General features: G+C 36.2%; 1 protein-coding gene across 3 annotated transcripts; it reads left to right on the top strand.

The window, feature by feature from the left end:
• The first annotated feature begins 1,100 nt into the window (after positions 1-1,100).
• LOC131661398 (protein translocase subunit SECA2, chloroplastic) lies at positions 1,101-22,606 on the top strand. Of its 3 annotated transcripts, XM_058930933.1 has the most exons (32): positions 1,101-1,462; positions 1,556-1,760; positions 1,857-1,921; positions 2,185-2,305; positions 2,421-2,512; positions 2,748-2,813; positions 2,923-2,987; positions 3,080-3,167; positions 3,359-3,424; positions 3,630-3,745; positions 4,378-4,468; positions 6,036-6,119; positions 6,217-6,309; positions 6,403-6,498; positions 6,615-6,700; positions 7,865-7,943; positions 8,067-8,180; positions 8,360-8,455; positions 8,553-8,616; positions 8,761-9,050; positions 9,801-9,856; positions 11,356-11,473; positions 11,734-11,814; positions 12,956-13,035; positions 19,609-19,663; positions 19,762-19,831; positions 19,960-20,152; positions 20,233-20,356; positions 21,600-21,674; positions 21,748-21,942; positions 22,079-22,230; positions 22,312-22,606. In XM_058930933.1, exons 1-30 carry the CDS (start codon positions 1,307-1,309, stop codon positions 21,907-21,909), a joined length of 3,147 nt encoding a protein of 1,048 aa, XP_058786916.1. In that variant the 5' UTR covers positions 1,101-1,306; the 3' UTR covers positions 21,910-21,942; positions 22,079-22,230; positions 22,312-22,606. The 3 variants fall into 3 exon arrangements, with proteins under 3 accessions (XP_058786916.1, XP_058786917.1, XP_058786915.1); XM_058930934.1 differs by having other exon boundaries at positions 19,963-20,152; positions 21,748-22,230; XM_058930932.1 differs by having other exon boundaries at positions 21,748-22,230.
• The last annotated feature ends 391 nt before the right edge of the window (positions 22,607-22,997 follow it).

Here is a 22,997-nt window from a genome sequence, read left to right as displayed (position 1 = left end):
CACGATATGAGCATCGCATTAATCGCCGTCCAATCAGATTTCGTGCAAGGGGGTGACAGTTTATTGATCGAGCCATCCAGAAATTTGAGTTTCCTTCGAGCTTATAATGCCGTTTGTATGTCTGCTGCCCAAGATTCATAATTATCTGCTGTTAGGCGAGTGGGTGTGATGAAATCTCCCGGTCGGTCTTGCAATCTGAGGTAATATGGTGAGGTTCAATCTTAGGTGTTGGTGGTGGTGGGGTTTCACCGCTAACCATATCAAATTATTCTTGAGAAAAACATTCTCAAGCTCTTATTACTATGAAGAATTGGTAAATTGGCTTATGTATTATCAATCACATGTAACCCTGTTTATAGTACCAGTATATCAAATATCATATCTTTAGAGATCTGAAAATTAGAAAACAACTAGACAAATATGTAGATATATCCTAACAATTATTTTTCTAAACATATCTTTTCCTAAAATATCTTTTCCTAAATATATCTCAATACAACTTCTTCCAACCTTTTAAGATCGTACTTGAGGCTTGTGGACTGTTATAACCTTTTGGACCATGACATGTCATAGTCAATCAAACACTTTAGTTTCTGAGGTCTTGTTTGAAGCTAGAATTTGTAGTTTTTGAATATGGATTTAAGAGAAATGCTAACCAGTGTCCTTCATGCACTTTTTAAGTGATTAAAGTGGTAAGTTTTTTTTTTAAAATGCGTGTAATCAATACATTCGAAATTGAAATGCTGACTTTTATAAAGAATATTTTCTTTATTTAGTATGCTTAAAGAGTGACCTGAGGGCACTCGTTAGCAAGACCCTAAATTCAATTATTACACTAAAATTTCTTGTTAACTCCCTTAATATTGTATTCAAATATAAATTAATTCTCTTAAATTTAATTTTATTAAAATTAATTATACTAATTTCAATTCTATTAAAATCAATTTTGTCGGGCGCATAATCAGATATTTGTGATTAATTTCTTATCACAGTTAATTGTATAAGTAGATGATGACTACAATTTGTCTGAAATTTCATTGTTGAAATTAATTGTTAATTGACGTAATGGTAATTGAACTTGAACTTAATAGAAAATGCCAAGATTTTATTATCGCAACTACAATGGAGTGAGAACTAAAACTATTTGACGCCAAAAGAAATTTCATTGTTGAGAGACAATAAACCACTTTGTTTTTAATTCCGTCCAACGACTCTAGAACCAGGATCAACTCTACTCCTTCCTCACGCAACATCATCTTTTACCCAAGCTCTAACTTCTAAGCACAATACAACCGCACATTTTCTAATGGCAACACTCTCACACCCATTCACACACTTCTTCACCGTTCCGAGAGCCACTTCAACTCACACCAACACCTTCCTCATTCGACCTTCTCATTCCTTCACACGCCTCCCACGACGTCGTTTCGCTCCCGTATTCGTTGCCGCCACATCTATTAAGGTCCGTTCACTCCCAGTGCATATAAACTGTTCGACGAAATGCCATAACCTTAACTGACTGCGTTTGACTTATATTATATCCTCTTCCTTTCAGGAAAATCTTGGTCGCATTCGTAAGACTTTCACTGACTTCACCAGCTTGAACCACTGGGTAGTTAATGACTACTTCCGTCTGGTGGACTCCGTCAATGCTTTCGAGCCTCGGATTCAGGCTCTCTCCGATGAGCAGTTGGCTGCTAAAACCGAGGAGTTTCGCCTCCGGCTTGCACGTGGGGAGACGCTTGCGGATATCCAAGCTGGTTCTCTTTTTTACTATGTTTCTTCATTACTTAATTTGATTAACCTTCGAACTATGACGTTTAAATGTAATTTTGATGAATGAATGAATGTTTCAGAGGCGTTCGCAGTTGTTCGTGAGGCTGCTATAAGGAAACTTGGAATGCGCCATTTTGATGTTCAGGTCTCACTCTCTTGCATCCGTTTGTCTGTTGTATTAAATAATAAAGTATGGAGTTAAAAATGTGAAAATCGACTATCCAAAATTTGACAATCTTATAGTTTGTTTTGTTATAGTTTTGCTTATATTTTTATTATAATTGTAATTGTTAGAGTGCACTTCTTGTTATAGAAGAGTCAAATCCATTATATTCTTTGCATATTTAGTTTATAGAAGACTAGAAGTAGGTAGCTGAGTTGTTCTTCATGAAAACTTCATGTTGTTAGATTATCGGTGGAGCTGTGCTGCATGATGGGTCAATTGCTGAGATGAAAACGGGAGAAGGGAAAACCTTAGTCTCCACGCTAGCAGCATATCTTAATGCCCTGACCGCTGAGGGTGTCCATGGTTTGTGTTAATGCCAACACTTTAAAGCTTTGATAGATTGTTGGATAATTTCTTCAGATACTGCAGGCACTTGGTTTTACAAAGTTGACTTGCTCTGATCTTAATGTCTTTGTAGTTGTAACTGTCAATGATTATTTAGCTCAACGTGATGCTGAATGGATGGGGCGTGTTCATCGTTTCTTAGGTCTTTCTGTTGGTCTTATTCAGGTAAATTCTCTCTGCCAATGGTAATTCTTTTTATCTATGACGTGTTTGATGGTGGGATATACGAGCACATGTTTTGATGACATAATGTTCAAATGGACTGGGTCTGGTTTTCAACAATTTTTGTAACAATATTAATAACTGCATAATACGATTTAAGATTTTTATGTATATTAATTAGCAATAGCTCACAGCAGCACTTTCTGTTAAACTCATTATTTAATGTTTGCATGCACAGAGGGGGATGAATTCTGCAGAGCGAAGATTCAACTATGGATGTGATATAACATATACGAATAATTCGGTAATTACAATTTTCAGCTACTATTGTTATCTTCTTAGTTGTGCTTGTGCATTTATTTCTTGATAGTGCATGTTTTCTTGTGTTCCTTTTCTTTCCCTTCTTAAATTAGGAGCTCGGCTTTGATTACTTGAGAGATAATCTTGCTGGAAATAGGGAACAACTTGTGATGAGATGGTAGTTTGTATTACTTTACTAAAACTTAGTTGTCGTGTTTTTTGTGGTATGGAATACAATTGGATTACTGGTGATTTTCTGCATGAGTACAGGCCAAAACCATTTCATTTTGCTATTGTTGATGAGGTGGATTCAGTACTGATAGATGAGGGAAGAAATCCGCTGTTAATCAGTGGTGAGGTCAGCACAAGAGTCATTTTATTGTTTTATTTTCTTGTGGTCCAGTCTGGCATCATCTTATTCATTTTTTCTTATTTTAACGGTCCTGTCTGTCATCAGTTTGAAGTCTGAAGTCTGAAGTCTACCTAGCCTGTGCTTTTTTCACTGAACTCAATCACATACTGTTTCTTGCCTCTCCTTATGAATAACAGGCCAATCAAGATGCTGCACGATACCCTGTTGCTGCAAAAGTGGCCGATTTGCTGATACAGGGCAGTGTAAGTACATTTTCTTTCACTTCATCAATTCATTTGCTCCTTTTCTCTCTCTTCATCCATTCTGCGAACTTCCTTTTAGTCGATAATTTAAGAAAATAGTTTTATATATATATATATATATATATATATATATATATATATATATATATATATATATATATATATATATATATATATATATATATATATATTATTTTGTTAACAGCATTACAAAGTGGAACTCAAAAATAATTCGGTGGAGTTGACCGAGGAAGGAATTACTCTTGCTGAAATGGCTCTTGAAACAAATGACCTTTGGGATGAAAATGATCCCTGGGCTAGGTGAATTTTCTTCTGCTTTATTTATTAACAAAAAAGTTTACCTTTCACTTTTGTTTCTGTTTATTTATTTTGAAATTCAATGTCTGCTCGAGAAAAAGTAGGTGGGAATTAACACAGGCCTATCTTTTTTATATTTTTTTCATTATGTTATTTTTGTACAAATGAAATAACAGTAATACCACAATGCAGGATTACATTTTTCATTTTTCTATTCAGTAAAATAAGCGAAAAGATGAAACATAATAAAATTCGACATGTGTAAAGGGCAACCCTTTTAAAGGCGACATTTTTCTCTACTTTTTTTTTTTGAAATGGCCAATGTTAGTAGTTAGTTGTTATTTTTGTTAGAGTAGTGGATTTGAACCTACAACTTCCTTATCACTCCAACCCCCACTTTACTCCCCAACACCACCTTATGTTTCCCTCATTTTTCTATATTTGACATCTCATTTGTTATCATGATTATTTTTTGGTGCTTACTTTGATGGAGACTTACATTAATTATTGTAATCATTATTATTCTTATACTTACCGAATACCAGCTACTATATGGGGAATTTGGGCTAACATGTTGGGATTGGAATATATGTTCAGTCAGATAAACATGAGTAGTAAGAGTTGAGTTACTGCAGATTTGTGATGAATGCTTTAAAAGCTAAAGAATTCTATCGCCGAGATGTGCAATACTTTGTTAGAGATGGAAAGGCTTTAATTATAAATGAGGTAATATTATCAAGGTTTCTTTATGTTTTTAATATTACACCGTTTTTATTTATCTGAGCTTACCATTGACATGAACATGCCACACATATATAAAATTAAAAAAGGGTATACAGAAGGGTTGGGTCCATTGTGAATCTATTGTAGGCTGCTATACCAAAATATATCACAAGAGAATTTAAGGGAAATAGTTTATAATTGATAGCATCATATTATATAAGTTTCAAAGATTACTCTATTGGGTCATGATGGGAAGCCTGTGAGTTGTGGGATCATCACGTTGGACTTTGACCAACCACATACATGAAGTAGACTCCACATCTTCGCCAAAAATCTCAAGGCATTAGGTATATGGGTCTTCTCTCTTACATGTTTCTCAACATTCACTTTTCTATCCAATGCGATACTTCTAACTCACACTTTTGACACACAAACAATCTCCCCTCAAGTGTGAGTCCATCCATTCGTCTTGGTATACTCCCCCCAAGTGGAAGCTTTTTCATCCACGATCACCTGCATTGCCGTTGGCTCAACATCAACGGGACACGCTGCCCGACCACTACACTGTCTGGAAGACTTTCGTTACAAGGAGTCAGACTTTTGATAAACCATCGGCTTTCCACGTTCCTCCCAAAACCAGAGAGAACTAACCATTTACAAGTGCATGTACAACCAAAGAATATAACCGGATAAAGTATCTATTTATTATTGATAATTTTCTCCCACCATTTTTGTATCGCCTTCATTGGTGAAGAGGGCACTTTTAATCTGGTATAGGTGAGGGGAAAATGAAATGACAAAGTTGGGGTAGATGAAATTGATATGAGATGAAAGTACTCTGGTTTATTTAGCTGTTTGCTTTTTTTTCTTCTCATCCTATCTGCCTTTTTTTGGATCTATGCAGATTAACAATTAGAGGAAAGAGGTGATTAAAACATTTTAGATGCGTAAGCTACTAACCTGGACATCACTCCGAGAGTTTGATTGCATCATATTATGAAGGAAAAAAGCAATCTTTCTTACTTATTGTTGTCGGTGTGGTTGAGCTTATAAGTCATTAATTCTTTGATAGCTAGATACAGAACTTACGTTGGCATAATCAGAGCATGGGAACTAATTGTTTAGAACTTAAGGTTCAAGCTTAATAACTAGTAACTAGTAAGTGATAAAATAACCAGCCACCTTGTGGGGCCTCTATACCTGGATTGGTAGGTGATACACTGAGTTGCTTTTCTATTACTATCACTCTCATGCAAGAGCACATTAGGCTTGAAATCTGAATAATCCACTCTACTACATTGTACTATATTTAGTTTAACTATGAAAAATGGGGATGGCAAGGATTGGATTATTGACAAGTTAATTAAAGAGGCTTTGGTAGATTGTCAAGGACTAACTATCCAAGAAGCTATTGGGTTGAATTGCTTAAGTGGTTTTTATATCTCTAAAATTACTGTTTCCCAGTAATTCCCTGCAGCATTCTATGATTTTCATTTTCATTTAATAATTACACAAATACCTTTTGCTGATACTTTTGTAAGAATATGATTATATGATAAACATTTCTCAGTTGACAGGAAGAGTTGAAGAGAAAAGGAGATGGTCTGAGGGGATTCACCAGGCTGTGGAGGCAAAGGAATGTTTGAAGATTCAGGTATATATGAAGGTTCTTTGATGTTGTTATTCTGTTTATGACACTAATTTGATCTTAATTATTTGATTTTAAGTTTCAATGTTTTGAATCTACACAGGCAGATTCTGTTGTTGTGGCACAAATCACATACCAGTCATTATTCAAGCTTTATCCAAAATTGTCAGGAATGACTGGAACTGCAAAAACAGAAGTAAATGTTTAATAGATCTGACAAATTTGAGTTGTCATTACTAGTACGAATTGTGCATTTATGAGTTCTTGATAATCATTTATATCATTGTAGGAGAAGGAGTTCTTAAAAATGTTTCAGACGCCAGTCATTGAAGTGCCCACAAATCTTCCTAACATTCGTAAAGACTTGCCTATTCAAGCATTTGCTGTAGGACATCTAATATTTATTATTGATTCTTCTCAAGTATCATTAGTTGTTACGACCTTGGTAGTTCATTGTTATTTTTTCCATGTATATGATTTTCCATTTATACATTATTCAAGACTGCCCGTGGGAAATGGGAGCAAGTTCGCCGAGAAGTTGAAGATATGTTTAGACAAGGGCGTCCTGTCTTGGTTGGGACAACTAGGTAAATTCTGGCTATTTTAATGAAATTTTTCTTATATTACTTCATTATGTCTGGCATTCTTTTTTTATAACAAGTTATGGCTACGAATACTTCTTTCCTTGCCTGAATGACCTATAGATATTGCTCACCATTTCTTCATGGAGATATTGTGGTCAGAGTTCATAGGGATTGAAGGGTTTTCTTGTGTTTTGGATTTGCTTCTTATGTATTTTATTTTATGCCTTTTAAAAGGGATGCATTGTAGTTTGTACTTTTAAATTAATATATATTTTTTGAATAGAATTGTTTATTATAAGCAAGTAAATAAATACTACAATCGATTAGTGTTGGCCAGGTTATACATTATCTTCACCTTTTAGTTTCTATATTTTATAGGAGTAACCATGAAGAAAAAACCCTGCTCTAAGTCCCTTACTTAAAGCTTGGTTGTTGTTGCTGTTGTTCTTGCCGTCGTCGTGTGTCTGTGTCTTGTCATCTGTTAACCAATATTTAGTAGGTTAACATTTATATTCTTGTGGTCTATGAATTTCAAGTTACCAATAATCAATTGAAAGAAAGCTGAATATTGAAATTATTAATGAGGGACAGTCTTGAGAGAAATTATTATTTCCAAGGACTATAAGCCATTACTAAATCTACAGTCTACTGCAGACACCTTAAACTTTTTAGGGATTTTAGTTGTAGAAACAGGATACAATTTCAGTACAAAGTTGAACTTTGTCCATGTTTCAACACAAAAGGACTTTAATTCTGAGGAAGCAAGTCCAAAAGGTCTTCATCGCATCTTTAGCGTCCCTATAGGTGTGCTTTTGGGATAGTTGGTATATGACAATTATTTTATTTTTGTAACATTATTATTGAAAGAATAAAATTTAATTTTCTAGAACATCATGGCAGAAGTTGATCCATGAAGCCGACTCTACTCAGTGGGATAAGGCTTGGTTGTGATGGCTGTTGTTGTTGTTGTAGCGTTTGTCATTTATGTTTCTTGGCATTAATGCTCTAGTGTTGAAATCATTGTGTATAGGATAAAATATGCCTCTGTTAACCACCTTTGTTTACGTCAAGCCACCTTCCTGTCATCATTGTCATAATCTTGGTTTACTTATATTCAATTGTCTGTTGTTTAGACTTTGGAGAATAATTATTTTCACTCTTGTGCAGTGTAGAAAATTCTGAGCTTTTGGCTGGTCTGCTTAGGGAATGGAGTATTCCCCATAATGTTCTGAATGCTCGACCCATGGTTCGTGAAAATTTAATGCACTGTACTCTGTCTTTCTTACATATACCTTAGATAGGCCTTCATTTTCTCCTCCATGTTTTGCCTTCCTCACCAATTCTCCTTACTACCCCTCATTTAACTCAGTATGCTGGAAGAGAAGCTGAAATTGTTGCACAGGCAGGACGGAAACATGCCATTACAATATCTACAAATATGGCAGGCAGGGGCACAGATATAATCCTTGGAGGAAATCCAAAAGTATGTGTTCCAATATGGATCCGAGTGTGTTCTTTTAGTGACGTATTTAATGTCTGGAAAAATAATCATTTGAATTTTGAACCTCTTCTATAATTATACAGCGTCTTTTTATTAGGCATGTCCCTTCAGAATGAGTTGGATCTTAGATACAAATTTTTACATTTTTTTTCTGGGTATAGATGCTTGCCAGAGAAATTATAGAGGACAGTGTAATTCCTTTTTTGTCACGGGAGGATCCAAACAGTAAACTTGCTGGTGAGGCCATTTCAGAAAAGGTAATTTTTTTTGAACTGATAGATACTTTGAAACTTTTTTATTTTTATTTTATTTGTTAAAAAAAAATACAGTTTCTCGATGAATCTTTTGATATAGATTCTTCCGAAGATAAAGGTGGGATCATCATCATTAGCCTTGCTGGCTAAAACAGCCTTAATGGGTATGCTATTATAGCTAAGTTTTTTTTTTTATTTTTTTTAATTTTTAATTTCAGATCAAATTTGCTTGTTTTACTTAGTTGCAAATTAAAATACGTGCTTTTAACCTGAAGGTGTTATATTCTTTGCAACATGAAAATTTTCAGCAAAATATGTATCGAAAAGTGAGGGTAAAAGTTGGACATATCAGAAGGCTACATCTTTTATCTCTGAGTCTGTTGAAATGAGTCTTTCATATGGTCTGAAAGAGCTGGAGACGCTTGCCAATGAAGAATCTGAGATATATCCACTTGGTCCAACAGTAGCACTTGCCTATCTGTCAGTTTTAAAGGATTGTGAAGAACACTGTTTGCAAGAAGGGTCTGAGGTAAAAAGGCTTGGGGGTCTTCACGTGATTGGTACATCGTTACACGAGTCCCGAAGAATTGACAACCAGGTGGGTAATTAAGCATTGCAACAATTAAACTGATAGTATGTTAAATCTTGCAATTATCTCGCTGTACCATTCCCTTTGGATGATTAATAACTAGGGAAAGATGTTAATTAACACTCATTCAGTCAGGGTGAAAAATGTTAAATTGTTATTGAAAATAAGGAGGGAAAGAAGTCAACAAACATTCCAATTGTTTAGGGAACAAAACTTTAATTTTAATTTGTTAAAAGATAAGGGAAAAGCTGTTTCCCCTTGATCTCCCCCACACGTGGGGGAGAAAGAGGGTATGGTTCCAATCCTTCATGTCATTAAGTCAAAGATATTTAAATTTATACATGTCAAGAAGGCAATCACGTCTCAATTCCAACATTTAATAAATATTTTTCTTGCTTCTAATAAGGTAATCTTTTGGCGTATTTGGACTTTGGGGCATAAATTCATAATAATTGCAGTTCTACTTTGCCATTATAACTTTGCTACAGTCATATAAAGCTTACACTCTCTCCATCTATCTAATCTAACATGCACCAGCCTGCCCAAACATGTGCTGAAATTTGATTTGTATTTAGAAGAATATGGGATCATACTCTTGATCACTTAGTCATAAAGACTCTACCGTGTTATGAACCAACTACCCTAAAAGCTTAAATTGTGAGGCAAAAGCATATGAGTGCTTCTATATCTAACAATTATTATCAATATCTGAGACCATTGTTTTGCTCATATTTCGTTTTTTATATTCTTTTTGTCTAGCTTCGTGGCAGAGCAGGGAGGCAGGGGGATCCGGGGTCAACAAGATTTATGATCAGGTAGAAATAGTATATTGCTGCGGCTGTTAATATTACATGTTTTTTATATACATAAACCAAAAAGGATGATGCTCAGTTTTACTCATAAACAAAGTATTGTTTTCATTATTAGGTGCTAACTTTCACCCTTGTATTGGGTTGGGAGAGCACATGGTTTCTGTCTAAGGAGAAGTAAAATAAATTATATAAAATGCAAGTTTAGCAAATGACACACAATTTTTAACATAGAATTGAAAATTGGGGGATATACAATGCCAAAAGTCTTGTTTTAAGTCTTTGGGGTCCATCTTACAAAATGACGGGAATATAGATGAAGATGTCAACCATAGCTACCAAGTAGAATGTACAACAACAACAACCAAGCCTTATCCCACACTAAGTGGAATTGGCTACAATGATCAACTTCCGCCATAATGTTCTATTCAGGACCATGTTTTTATCAAGGGCCATCCAAGTAGAATGTACTAAATGGAAAATTTCTTTGAGTGTGATATTTGAAAGAGAAGCACCTCTTATGTTTAAAGGAAAATTTTATCGCACACCTATAAGATTTGTAATCTTTTGAGCTAAATGTTGTGGAGTGAAAAGCCAAGAAGAAGGTAAACTTAATTTTGCGGAGATGAAAATGTTACAATGGATTGTTGGTTACATAAGACATAATATGATTTGAATTACAATTTAGATGATTGATATAGGCCCGTAGTAGACAAAATAATAGAATCTTGTCCTAAATAGTTTGGGCATGTGTAAGGAGATTTGTCAAAACACTGGTAAGGAGAGTAAACCACACAGACCATATCCCCATAATTAGAGGTAGAGAGAGATTAAGGAAAAAAAATAATACTCCCGCCGTTCCTTTTTAAGGGTCACTTTTAGAATATTTTTTTGTTCCTTTTTAATTGTCACTCGTAAAGTTCAAGATAACGTTAATTGCACTTTTGTCAAAATTACCCCTAGTCATTTATTGTTGAGAGAGAAAGTCAAATGCATGTGACAAATAATTAAGGGTATTATAGGTAAAAAGAGAATTATTGTATAAAAAGTAACAATAATCATTAGCTTTTTTGGTATCTGTAAAAAGTTTAAAAATGTCAATTAAAAAGGAACGGAGGGAGTATAATCTAAGCCACTAAGAGATATAGAGGTAAATGATGACCATTTAGTGGTTTATCTTGGGATTTAATGCATGAAGGAACGTTATAGTGTTGACGGATACATGTAGCCGACCTACCCAATGGAAAAAAGGATTCGTCTTCGGTTGTTGTTGTTACTTTTGTGATGAATCTAATTTTTCATTGAAGTATAAATTTGGATTGCTTTGTCATGTATTTTTTCTAAAAACTAAATAATGAGTTTAACAGCTGAATGTTTTTAACACCATTTGATTCTTTTGATATTTTGTTTTCTTCTGTGTTTTCTGAGGTTAGTAATATGAATGGGTGTGTCAAATACTTATAAGTGCTGTCAATCGGTTCTCACACTATTCCACGTTGTTATAGCTTGCAGGATGAGATGTTTCAAAAGTTCAATTTTGATACTGAATGGGCTGTTAGACTTATATCAAAGATTACAAACGATGAGGATCTTCCCATTGAAGGCGGTGCCATTGTGAAACAGGTTATATTCTACTTATTTACATATGATTGGCATGGTCTTGGCATCTGCTTTTCTTTTCTTCTCTTTCTCTTCCGTAACAGGATTTCTTATTTTATAACTAATACAATAAACTATTCTGGTTTGTATCTTTTATTCTATCTATATTTATCTTTTCCATGTGATTTGTCTTTTCATAATTTTATTCATTTATAAATATTTTGGATGATTGCTCGATGAATGTCACCTTCCCACTACTAACTGGGATTATCACATATTTATAGCTATTGGCATTGCAAATCAATGCAGAAAAATTCTTCTTCGGCATAAGAAAGAGCCTCGTTGAGTTTGATGAAGTATTGGAGGTATGTTTCCAAAATATTGATAAGATTGCTATTTCCAAAATAAACCCTGGCATGATTATGTAATTGGTTAGATGTTTTCTACCAACATCACACCTTTTTGCAATGATATTATATGGATTGATTAAGCTATGAAGCATTGACACGGACACGACACAAACACAGATACGTCAATACCTTGACTTGGAGCCAGATCCTTATCACATTGTGATAGAACCTGTAAAATCAAAGTAACAAAACTGTATATTATTGAATGGAAAAGATGAGCTCAAGAGCTCTACAATGGTGGAAATGGAAAATTAAAAGATAAACCAGAGTTCAAAAACTCTTAACCAGAGCAATATTCTCTTAACAATATTTCTGAATGCCTTCATCACTCCCCTATACCGTCTTTTATAACAGAAAATTCCCTAAAGTCAGGGAGGATGCTAACTAACACTTTATTCCATCTGTTTCTACTATCTTCTAAAATGTGCCTAGGTGTCCTATCACATTGTCTCTACCCTCTTCTACCTTCAGCCATCTACTTCCTCTATATGTATTGATATTGAATTTTGTAGCCTTCACTGCTTTCTGGATAATCTGAGTTCCCATAAGTTGGAGAAAATAGTGCATTATCTCTCACGCTCGGAATCTTTAGGATTTGAGTCATGTTGGCTTGGAAAGCATGTTAGTCTTTTTTGTAGTTGTATTAACAATCAAGCTATTTTCTTATTGTCCTTGTTCAATTTGTTGTTTGGAGCCCTAATCGCATTCTTCTTGTCTTAGTGTGTAAGTATTATAATACCTTTTTGAAGATTTCTCAAAATGTACTTGGATTTTATTTACTGAAAATTCAGTTGAAGCTGTTCAATATCTTCTAGAATTTCTGTTCAGAAATAAAATATCAATTCAGAGAACAATTCAGTGATTCACCACATTTTGTATAGTGACCATGCTAAATAACTTTTTGATTGTTTGAATTCTTCCATGACTTAAGATGGCATTATTCTTTCATTTAATTGCCTTTGTATATCTAGAAAAAATGGTATAGTTGAAAGAAAATATAAGCATATTGTCTTTTAATAATTGAACTTTTGGACTTTGTCTTCAATTATGCAAATAGTCTCTATCAACTAATTGCTTGTGTTTTTTGTTTAATTAGGTGCAACGAAAACATGTCTATGATCTAAGGCAGTTAATCTTAACCGGAGACGATGAAAGTTGTTCCCAACACATATTACTGTGAGTGCCTTTGAATTCTATTTTTGTTAGAGTTGATTGTTAATTTTTTGCATGTGTATAGTGAGTAATATTAGCTGTCATTTACTGCTTCACAGGTGATTAGTACCTATTAAGTCTAATTTAGGAGGTCTTTCCTTGCATGATTTTTTTTAAACCAAAAGTTAAAAGTGAAGCAAAGGATGAAGGCACAAACATCTTAACTATGCTGGCACCTCAGACACTCACATCCAAACTTCTCAATTCTAACCAAATACTATTAAAATAAAAAAGAAAAAGTTTGGGGTATTAGGCCAAAACCCAAGGTAACAACAATGTTTTATTATTTGGTGCACTCCTGGGATGTGAGCAACAGTAATAGTCTTGGCTATAACTTTCTCCCGGACAAAAAAAAGATCAATTTCCATGTGCTTGGTTCGAGAGTGCAGAATGGGATTATGGGCTAACATAACAGCAGACTGATTGTCACAGAGCACAAGAGGCTGATGAGTGGGAATGCCAAGTTCATGGAACAAGGTTTGAAGCCAGAGTAAGTCTCCAGTAGCCTGAGCCAAACTCCTGTACTCTGCTTCTGTGCTGGATCTAGCCACAACTGGCTGCTTCTTTGACCACCAAGAAACCAAGTTAGCACCAAAGTAAATGGCAGCTCCAGAAGTGCTCCTTCTGTCATCTGGATCTGATGCCCAGTCAACATCACAAAACACCTTGACAGTGGGCAGCTGACTTGAGGACAGAGGAGAAAGATGGAGACCATGAGATTTTGTGCCCTTAAGGTATCTGAGAATTCTCTTGACTGCAACCCAATGAGCCTCAAGAGGGTGAGACATGAATTGACACACTTTGTTAACAGAAAAAGCAGTATCAGGCCTGGTAATGGTAGCATATTGAAGAGCTCCTACCACAGATCTGTACATGAAAGGATCAGACAGTGCAGGAGAACCAGTTTTGGTGAGCTTACAAGAGGACTGCATAGGAGAGTTGACAGGACTGCAGTCAGACATCTTGGTTCTGTGCAGTAAATCTCTAATGTATTTAGACTGTGAGTAACATAGAGCCATTGGAGGCAGCTTTGACCTCTATGCCTAAGAAGTAGTCTAGAGCACCAAGATGCTTAAGAGTAGGGGTGTGCATGGTTGGTTATTTTCAAAAACCAAACCATAACCATTTTAAAACCATTTAAATGGTTTGGTTTTATAACCATAACCACATTTTAATCAAAACTGGTTATAAAACCGGTTATAAATTTGGTTATAATTATATAACCGGTTTTTTAAAAAAATCCAATTTTGAAAATTATTTTTTCCGAAATATTTTTTTTCAAAAAAAAATTAATATTTTGAGAATTAAAATATTTGGATTTGGATAATAACTGGATTATAACCGAATCCAAAATAATTTAACCGGTTAATAACCATTTAATTATATCCGGATTATATGAATGGATAACCAAACCATTAATAACTAAACCGGTTAATAACCATTCAATTATATCCGGATATTTAAAAGTGGTTTAAGTTTGGTTATGGATTTGGACATCAAAACCGGATATTTTGCACACCCCTACTTAAGAGAGAAGGCAGTGTTGAGTTTGGCAATTACCTGCTGCAATAAACCCGAGTTACTATCAGTGATGATAATATCATCAACATACACCAAGAGATAAATGATGTGCCCATTGGAGGAGTAGATAAAAAGTGAAGGGTCACATTTGCTAGGTTTGAAATGAAGATGAATCAGAGCCTGCAGAAGCCTTTCAAACCATTGCCTAGGGGCCTGTTTCAAGCCATATAGAGCCTTGTGTAACCTGCATACAAGTGAGGAATCAGTGGAAGCAAAGCCAGGAGGCTGCTCCATATATACCTCCTCAGTGAGTAACCCATTGAGGAATGCATTGTTGACATCTAACTGCTGGATGGACCATTTTTGAGAGAGAGCAACAGTTAGAATAAGTCTAATGGTAATGGGTTTAACAACAGGAGAGAATGTCTCATTGTATCAAAGCCCTGTTTCTGATGAAAACCCTTGGCAACAAGCCTGGCCTTGTACCTATTCACAGTGCCATCAGGATTCTCTTTGACACGGAACACCCACTTACAACCAATGGATTGTCTATTTGGAGGAAGAGGGACAAGGGACCAGGGTTGATTCTTACACAAGGCATCAAACTCAGCCTGCATAGCAGCTCTCCATCTATCATCTGCAAGAGCTTGCTTGACAGTCTTGGGCTCAGACTGAGTTAACAGTAAAGTAGGTTGCAGTTTTGGTTGAGCAAAACCAGCTTTGGCCCTAGTGATCATTTGGTGATGATTTGTAGGGATTTGGGCAACAGGAACAACATTATAGGGTATGGTGGAGGAAGTGGAGACACTCTCATGGAGTGCACTAGATGAACTTGAAGAGGTAGAGGAGTGAGATAAAGATTGAGAAGAGGAGGAACCCTCGCTGACATCAGTGGTAGGGGAAACCAGTTTATTAGACAGATTAGAGGATGTAGAAGCAGGGGAAGTAGTAACTGGACTTGAAGAAACAAAGGAAAAGGGTACAACTGTGAGAGGAACAGGCATAGGCAAATTGGAAGGCTGTTGAGAGAGGGAATAGGGAAGAGAGAATGTAAGGGAGACACACTGGAAGACTTGGTGGAGGGATGAGAATTGGACACAGTTGTCTTTGAAAACAACTCTAGAAAAGGGAATCTAGACTCATTGAAGAGTACATCTTTGGAGATGTACATTCTGCCAGAAGGTGAAAGACACCTATAACCCTTGTGAGAGGTGGAATAACCCAAAAAGAGACATTCATGAGATCTGAATTCAAGTTTGTGAGCATTATAAGGCCTCAACAATGGAAAGCAAGCACAACCAAAGACTTTCAAAAACTTGTAGTCAGGTACAGTCTTAAATAAAAGGGTATAGGGCACTTGAAACTGGACAGGAGAAGAGGGAAGTCTATTGATGAGATAGACAACTGTGGAGAAGGCAAATTCCCAGTAGGTTAAGGGTAAGGCAGCATGACTTAACAGGGTAAGTCCCATGTCCAAAATGTGCCTGTGTTTCCTCTCAACTACACCATTTTGGTGGTGTGTATGAGGGCAGATAACTCTGTGTTGAATTCCTAAGTCTGCCAAAAATTTGGAAAAAGGCCTGAACTCTCCCCCCCAATCAGACTGGACAGCCTTGATAGGATGACCAAGTTGCAATTCTACTAAAGCCTTAAATTGTTTAAAGACATTGAGAGCTTCAGCTTTGGATTTCAGCAAATAGATCCAAGTAAACTTGGAAAAAGCATCTACAAATGATATATAATAGGTAAATCCTTGAGTAGAGGGTTGAGGGGAGGGACCCCAAAGATCACAATACACAAGTTCAAGAGGATTATTGTCAGTAGTGTGTGAAAGAGGTGAATGTAACCTATGAGCTTTACCAACACAACAAGCAGAACAGAAAGTATCAAGAATTTTATTAGGATATGAGAGATTACAACTTTGTAATACAAGTTTCAAAGTATTAGCATTAGGATGGCCTAGTCTTAGATGCCATACATTGGACAGGGAAGGGGAAATAGTAGTAGCCTGAATACTAGGTACGACATTATTGAAACCGACTAAGGACTTAGTAGACTTAGAGACAGCAAGAGGAGGAAACTCACAGAGACCATCAGAGCCAACTCTACCAACCAGAAGAACAGCATTAGACACCTGTGATTTCACAAGACAAGTATCAGCAGTGAAAAGAAAATAGACTTGATTATCTTTACATAATTGACTAACACTAATGAGATTTTTGGTAATTGAGGGAACATGTAGAAGATTTTTAAGTGTGAAAGGTGTGTGAGGTTGACAAGTAGAAAGAAACTGACTAGAGCCAGCTGAATTGATAGTCAGACCTTGACCATTTCCTATAAAGATTTGGTCATGTCCCTCAAAAGGAGTGTGCTGTTGAAGATTGTTAGCATCATTTGTGACATGAAAAGAGGCACCTGAATCAGGATACCATGTGGCAGCAGGCTGTGCAGGAGCAGCATTGGCAATGAATGTGCTGGGAGTCAATGTGATGGCAGGTCTGGCTTGAGGAGTAGCAGTAGGCCTGGTCCACACATTAGCAGGAAGTTGAGCAAAAGCAACTTGAGGTGTAGTCCACTGAGCAGGTGCATAGGGAGTGCTAGCATAAGCTATCTGAGGTTGAAACTGTTGGTTAAACCTGTGCCAACAGTTCAAGGCAGAGTGACCAACTTTGGAGCATACCTGACACCGAATACCAGAGGTTCTGCCACCTCTACCTCTACCACCTCTATTAGACCTTCCTCCTCTGAATGTGGAGTGATCAGGTTCAGGATTAGATGAGGCAAGAACATAAGGAGGAGATTCTGTGGTGGTAGCTGGAGGAGTATCAGATGATGGAGGTTGAGACGTGGCTTGAGTAAGGTTCAAAGAAGCCAAATCAGGAACTGATTGTTTCTTGAATTTGTTCAACCTCAGTTCATGAGCAATGAGAAGAATCTCAACTTCATCTAGGTCCATATCACCAAACTTATTCTCTACAACAGAAACAACTGAAGCATACTCACTTGGTAAACCTTCAAGGATAACGTCAATGTGATGCGTAGCTGGAACAGGATCACCAATCGAGGCTAGGGCATCAACAATCGTACGGATCTGCAGCAGATAATCAGAAATTGACTGCGAATCAAGAGTAGCAGCACGTAGCTCAACACGAAGTTGTCTTGCACGCGCGCGAGTCTGTTTCTGGAAGTAATTGAACAAACGATCCCAAAGTTGATGTGAATGAACGCATCCAAGGACGCGAGACATGATTTCGCTCGAAAGCGTCGATTGCAACCACGACAACAGCAACTGATCCTTCTGAAGCCACGACGAGTACACAGGATTGACGGTACCTTGGCGGCGATCATCATCGGAGAGAAATTTGGGAGGAATACGCGAACACACAACGAGATCTGTGAGGTTGTGTGCGTTGATGTATGGCTCAACTTGTTGACGCCATAGGTGAAAATTCTTTTCATCAAGCTTGTACGCGATTTTCAACGCGAACTAGAGACGGCGAGATTCGTCCATCACCGCCGCAGACGGCGTCGCCGTGGACGTAACATGAGCAGAAGAAGGGGATCCCGGCGGTGAGTCCATGGATCGGAGAAGCTAAACTGATACCATATTAGAGTTTGACTTAACTCATCCTTACAAAACCGGTTGGTAAGGTGAGGAGTGTCCCTCTATATATACTCTTTCAATGCTCTATCTCCAACCAATGTGGAACTTTAGGATCTTCCTAATACACCCCTTCACGCCCAACACTCTTTTGGGCTTGGTGCGTAGATATTAACGGTGGGCGGCCCATGGTCCGATCGATAGGTTCTAATACCATAATAGAAACTAAAAACAGTTGAACTTTCATTTCAATGTAACTGATTTCTGTTTATGAAAAGTTAGTTACACAAAGAGTTCACAACTTGTTTATATAGCTACAAGTTGTGACTTACAATAGCAAGTTACTGCAAAGGGTAACTGCCAGCTGTCAGTCTAAAAGCTGACTAGCATCTATTCTAAACTATCACTCTAATAGTTGTATAAATTTTAACATGTGTGGATTGATTAGACACTATAATATGCCCTACCTTAGGTTGATTTATCTAGAAATGTGTGCTGAATATACTAGGTTTTTCAAGTCACAGATTTTTTACTGTCAAGAACTAGACCAAAAGTTGTTAGTGATCGTGGTACCTCACTTGGAAGTCTCTGCTCTGTTAAAGATGACACTGGTGGTGTGATATCTAGCTTGTTTCCTTGTTGAGTTGGAGTTTTAAATGTTTGGGCTTGCTTTTGGTTTTGTTTCGTTTTGTCTTTTCAGCTATTTGGGTGTTTTTGTTGTATCTTGTGTTATCTTTGTTTTAGTGAGCTGTTAAGTACATCTCGTGCTTTTTGATATCGCTATTATTGTACTATACTGAGATCTTTATTTCTAGATTTTATTAATATATTATTTTGCCATTAAAAAAAAAGAACTAGACCAAAAGGAACATGGTTATACAATGAAGTTCATATGGATGAAACTTTTTTAAAAAAAATATGCAGCTAAATGATGTCTTTGTTGCCATATATTCTATTCATGCGGAGGCTTAAGAATAAAATTTGACGTGCTTAACATGTAGAAACGTAAATGCTTCATTTCACTGTCATTTTTCTTTACTTGGGTTAGTCTTTAATGGTTTTGCATAAAAGAATGCACACCAGCCTGTTGCAAATGCGTGCAAGACAAGGTGGCCTACAACATATCTCCAATGGTCCAACCCTTTTTTGGACTATACCACGACAGAAGCTTTATGGCACTGGGTTGTTATTTGTACTATATTTACATCTACACGTTACACTATACCTAGATGTTTACATAGTAATACAGATTTCTCACATAATATTTGCCCTTACCGATATGCAATTTTGGTGAGAGTAATTGGTTTTTGTCCATTTTTCATAATCTAGGTGTATTACTTAGTTGTATATCCTCTTCTACTTTTGTTTTTTGTTTATTTATTTATCTCTTAAATATTTACTTGTACTGCTCATAGGTACATGCAAGCTGTGGTGGATGAGATTGTCTTCAATAACATTTATCCATTGAAGGTGGTTCATTCCCTCCTGCAATGTTTTTTTTTTTTTGCTTAATTTAAAATTTCTATCCACCATTTCCTCCTATTTATTGCTTTAAATGGGTTTTGTAGCATCCTCATAGTTGGGATTTGAGTAATCTCTTGAAAGAGTTCAAGACAATTGGTGGAAAGCTGTTGCATGGTAGGCTCATTTGCATCAACTGTGGTCCTTCGATTCTATCTGCACAAATGTTTTATTATTGTCTTCATTTTCTCGTTTTGGCTACTCAGCTTATGTTATCATTATTAATATGCTTAAATGGATTCTAGCAGAGTCATTTGGAGGGATTAATGATGAGACTTTACTAAATTCACTTGGTCTATTGAATGAAGTGAATTCAGTTGATGTTGTCAACGTTTGCCTTCCAAATTTGCCTGCACCTCCAAACGCTTTCAGGGGAATTCGCAGGAAGAACTCTTCATTAAAACGATGGCTTTCTATTTGCTCCGATGATTTAATCGAGTTAGTTGACTGAGTTCATTGTTTTACTGAATATATTAGAAATTTGATAGCATTCTAAAACTCATTGACTGAACATGTAGGAATGGGAAGTATCGGACAATTTCGAATCTCCTTCGCAAGTATCTTGGAGATTTTCTTATTGCTTCGTATTTAGATGTTGTTGAAGAGTCTGGTTATGATGAGGAACATGTAAAAGAGATTGAGGTCAGACATTCTCTTCAACTGCTATTTTCTTAATAGTTGCCCTTCTAGATTTGCAGATGTCAAGGACAGCTTCAGACCTACAAATCTAATGCTAGTATTAGATGTTAATAATTTAATTTGACATTATAATTGCACCCAAGAATTTCAAATCAAATACAAACGAAAAAAACATATTGCCATGTCTAGAGCTAAGAGGACCATATTTTATATGAAGATAAGAGAAAATATGAGTGCTTCAGGTTTTGCACTATTTGTGGCTTCAATATTGGCACGGCAACAAAATCGGACCTGGCTGAACCCGACTGAATCTACCCCGAGTTTAGTGGGGAAAAACCGGTTAAACTGACGGCGGGCGTGGGTGCTGGCTGGGCATCAACACCCCCGGCTCCGCCCCAACCCCTGTTTATGAAATTTTGGGTTTTCCCGCCCCGCCCCCACCCAGTCTACTCAAAATTGCTAAGTTACTCTTTTATTTAATAATCTTATTGCACATTTACTCATTTTAAGAGAATAAGCTGTTTTAATGATTAAATATTTAGAATTTTGGTTGTTAAAAATATAAGCTGTATGATTAATTTATGTTAAATGCTGCTATGAAATATAATACTATGAAAAATGAAATGCAAAGATTTGAAAACACGTAACCACGTTTTATTTTGATGAAAAAATTAAGGTTTTTGGGGGCGGGAAAACTGGTCTCCCATTGGGGGCGGGGCTGGTAATGCTGAAAACTGCCCCTGCTCAGCCCCGTTACAATACCTACTTCAATATGATATACAGATTTTCCAGTTCCACAGAACATCCACACTCGATCACACAATGAAATCTTGTTAGTTGACAGTCACTGGGTAATAGTAATCTATACAATTATGATCCAAATTTTTAATCATGGCAAAATGATTCTATGATGTATTTCTACTGTCCTGTGCAGTAATGAATATAATTAGCCCAATAGTTACTGATAGATACAGCTTGTTGTGGGAAATTCCCCTCTCCCTCTCTATTGGTTTAAGGGGATTAGGATATGAACATGACTCTCCTTTCACTGTGGAGAACCTTTGATGTACATTGTTCAAATGGTAAATCATGCATTGATACCATGTGTGTGTATTGATATTTTATGATTTTTTGGCTTACTGTATTCTAATTGCATCTTATTTACTCATTTTTTCATAGCATTCAGCTTCACCTTTTGTTTTAATAAAATTGAGTATTTATTATTTTAAATATTTGTTAACAACAGAGAGCTGTTCTTTTGAAAACTCTTGACTGTTTCTGGAGAGATCATCTTGTAAACATGAATAAGCTCAGCTCTGCGGTAATGTTTCCTTTTGCTCTGATGAATCTTTTTGGCTTTGTTAACCACTAAAGGCTTATCTGAGTTGTGGCAGGTGAACGTTAGGAGCTTTGGCCACAGGAATCCTCTGGAAGAATACAAAATTGATGGTTGTCGGTTTTTCATCTCAATGCTCAGTGCAACTCGAAGATTGACTGTAGAAGCACTCTTACGCCATTGGACATCTCCATTAGAATCCCAAGAATTATTTTTTTAATAAACATTTGAATGCTTTGTGCATTAAAGTTAGGTAATTCACCCACGAGTTTTCAACTTAGATCACAGTCTATTTCGCCCCCAAGGATTTATATGAAGCGGTAAATTTGGGGCCAATTTTTTGTATAGTGTGTTATTGATGTTTCACTTAGTTGGTTTGCATGGTCTAGATATCACAAAGGGGGCCTGTAGAATGGTTTTAAGACTCAAGGTTACTTCATCTCTCAGTAATGTTTATCATTTTTCCTGGTTTATCAAAGTTACGGAGAAGATACATATAGATGCTCACAAAAATGATTTGTATATTTGCTTCCTATTACAGGTAAAGCACTACAATTTTCAGCATCTCCTTTGATTGAGGCCTAGAGAATGGTTCTAACTTTTGGTTTTTTCTTTATAACAGGACAATCAAAGTAGCTGAACCAGTTTATTCTGGGGTTTTGCTTAGATTACATGTTTTTTGGGCTCACATATTGATAGTGCCTAGTGCCTAGAAGAGGTTTAGTAAGGGCTACACCAAACACATCCAAGTAAATATCCTCTCCGTGCTCTTTGTTCTACTGAAAGAATTTGTAGCCAATTTAGATGTACATTGATCTCTCGAAAGAGTTAAGAGAGTTATGGCCAATTTAGATGTACATGTAACATATGAAACATATTTCCATAATATATAATGAGATGTGATTGCTGTCTTCCTATTTCCAAATTTATTGTTCTTCTATGCATAATAGAGGATATTTGATCTCCTTTGTATAATTGTAATTTGTATCCCTATGTTGAATAATTCTTTGGATCCTTTGATCAAAGGAAAAGTAGAAAGTTTGATACTTTTCTCGTTCACTCTGCAATCGATTAGACAATAGTGATGCACTTTTTCAGTCAGAGATCTAACAATAGTACATAATTCTTTTACAAATATTGTCTAATTACTGTGACCCTGGAACTTTTGTAAATTTTCTCAACCATTTGTCTTCCTCTTTGTTTGTTGTGTGTCTGCTGGTGGTGTGTTTTTTGCAGTAATCTGCATTGAAGTTTTACAAGTTTCCATGGTATGGTTGGTGTTTGTTGATATGTGTAAATTGCCATGTG

The sequence above is a fragment of the Vicia villosa genome, linkage group LG3 (assembly GCF_029867415.1).
Source record: "Vicia villosa cultivar HV-30 ecotype Madison, WI linkage group LG3, Vvil1.0, whole genome shotgun sequence".
In the NCBI taxonomy this organism is placed as follows: domain Eukaryota; kingdom Viridiplantae; phylum Streptophyta; class Magnoliopsida; order Fabales; family Fabaceae; genus Vicia; species Vicia villosa.
This window is presented reverse-complemented; position numbering and strand designations above follow the sequence as displayed.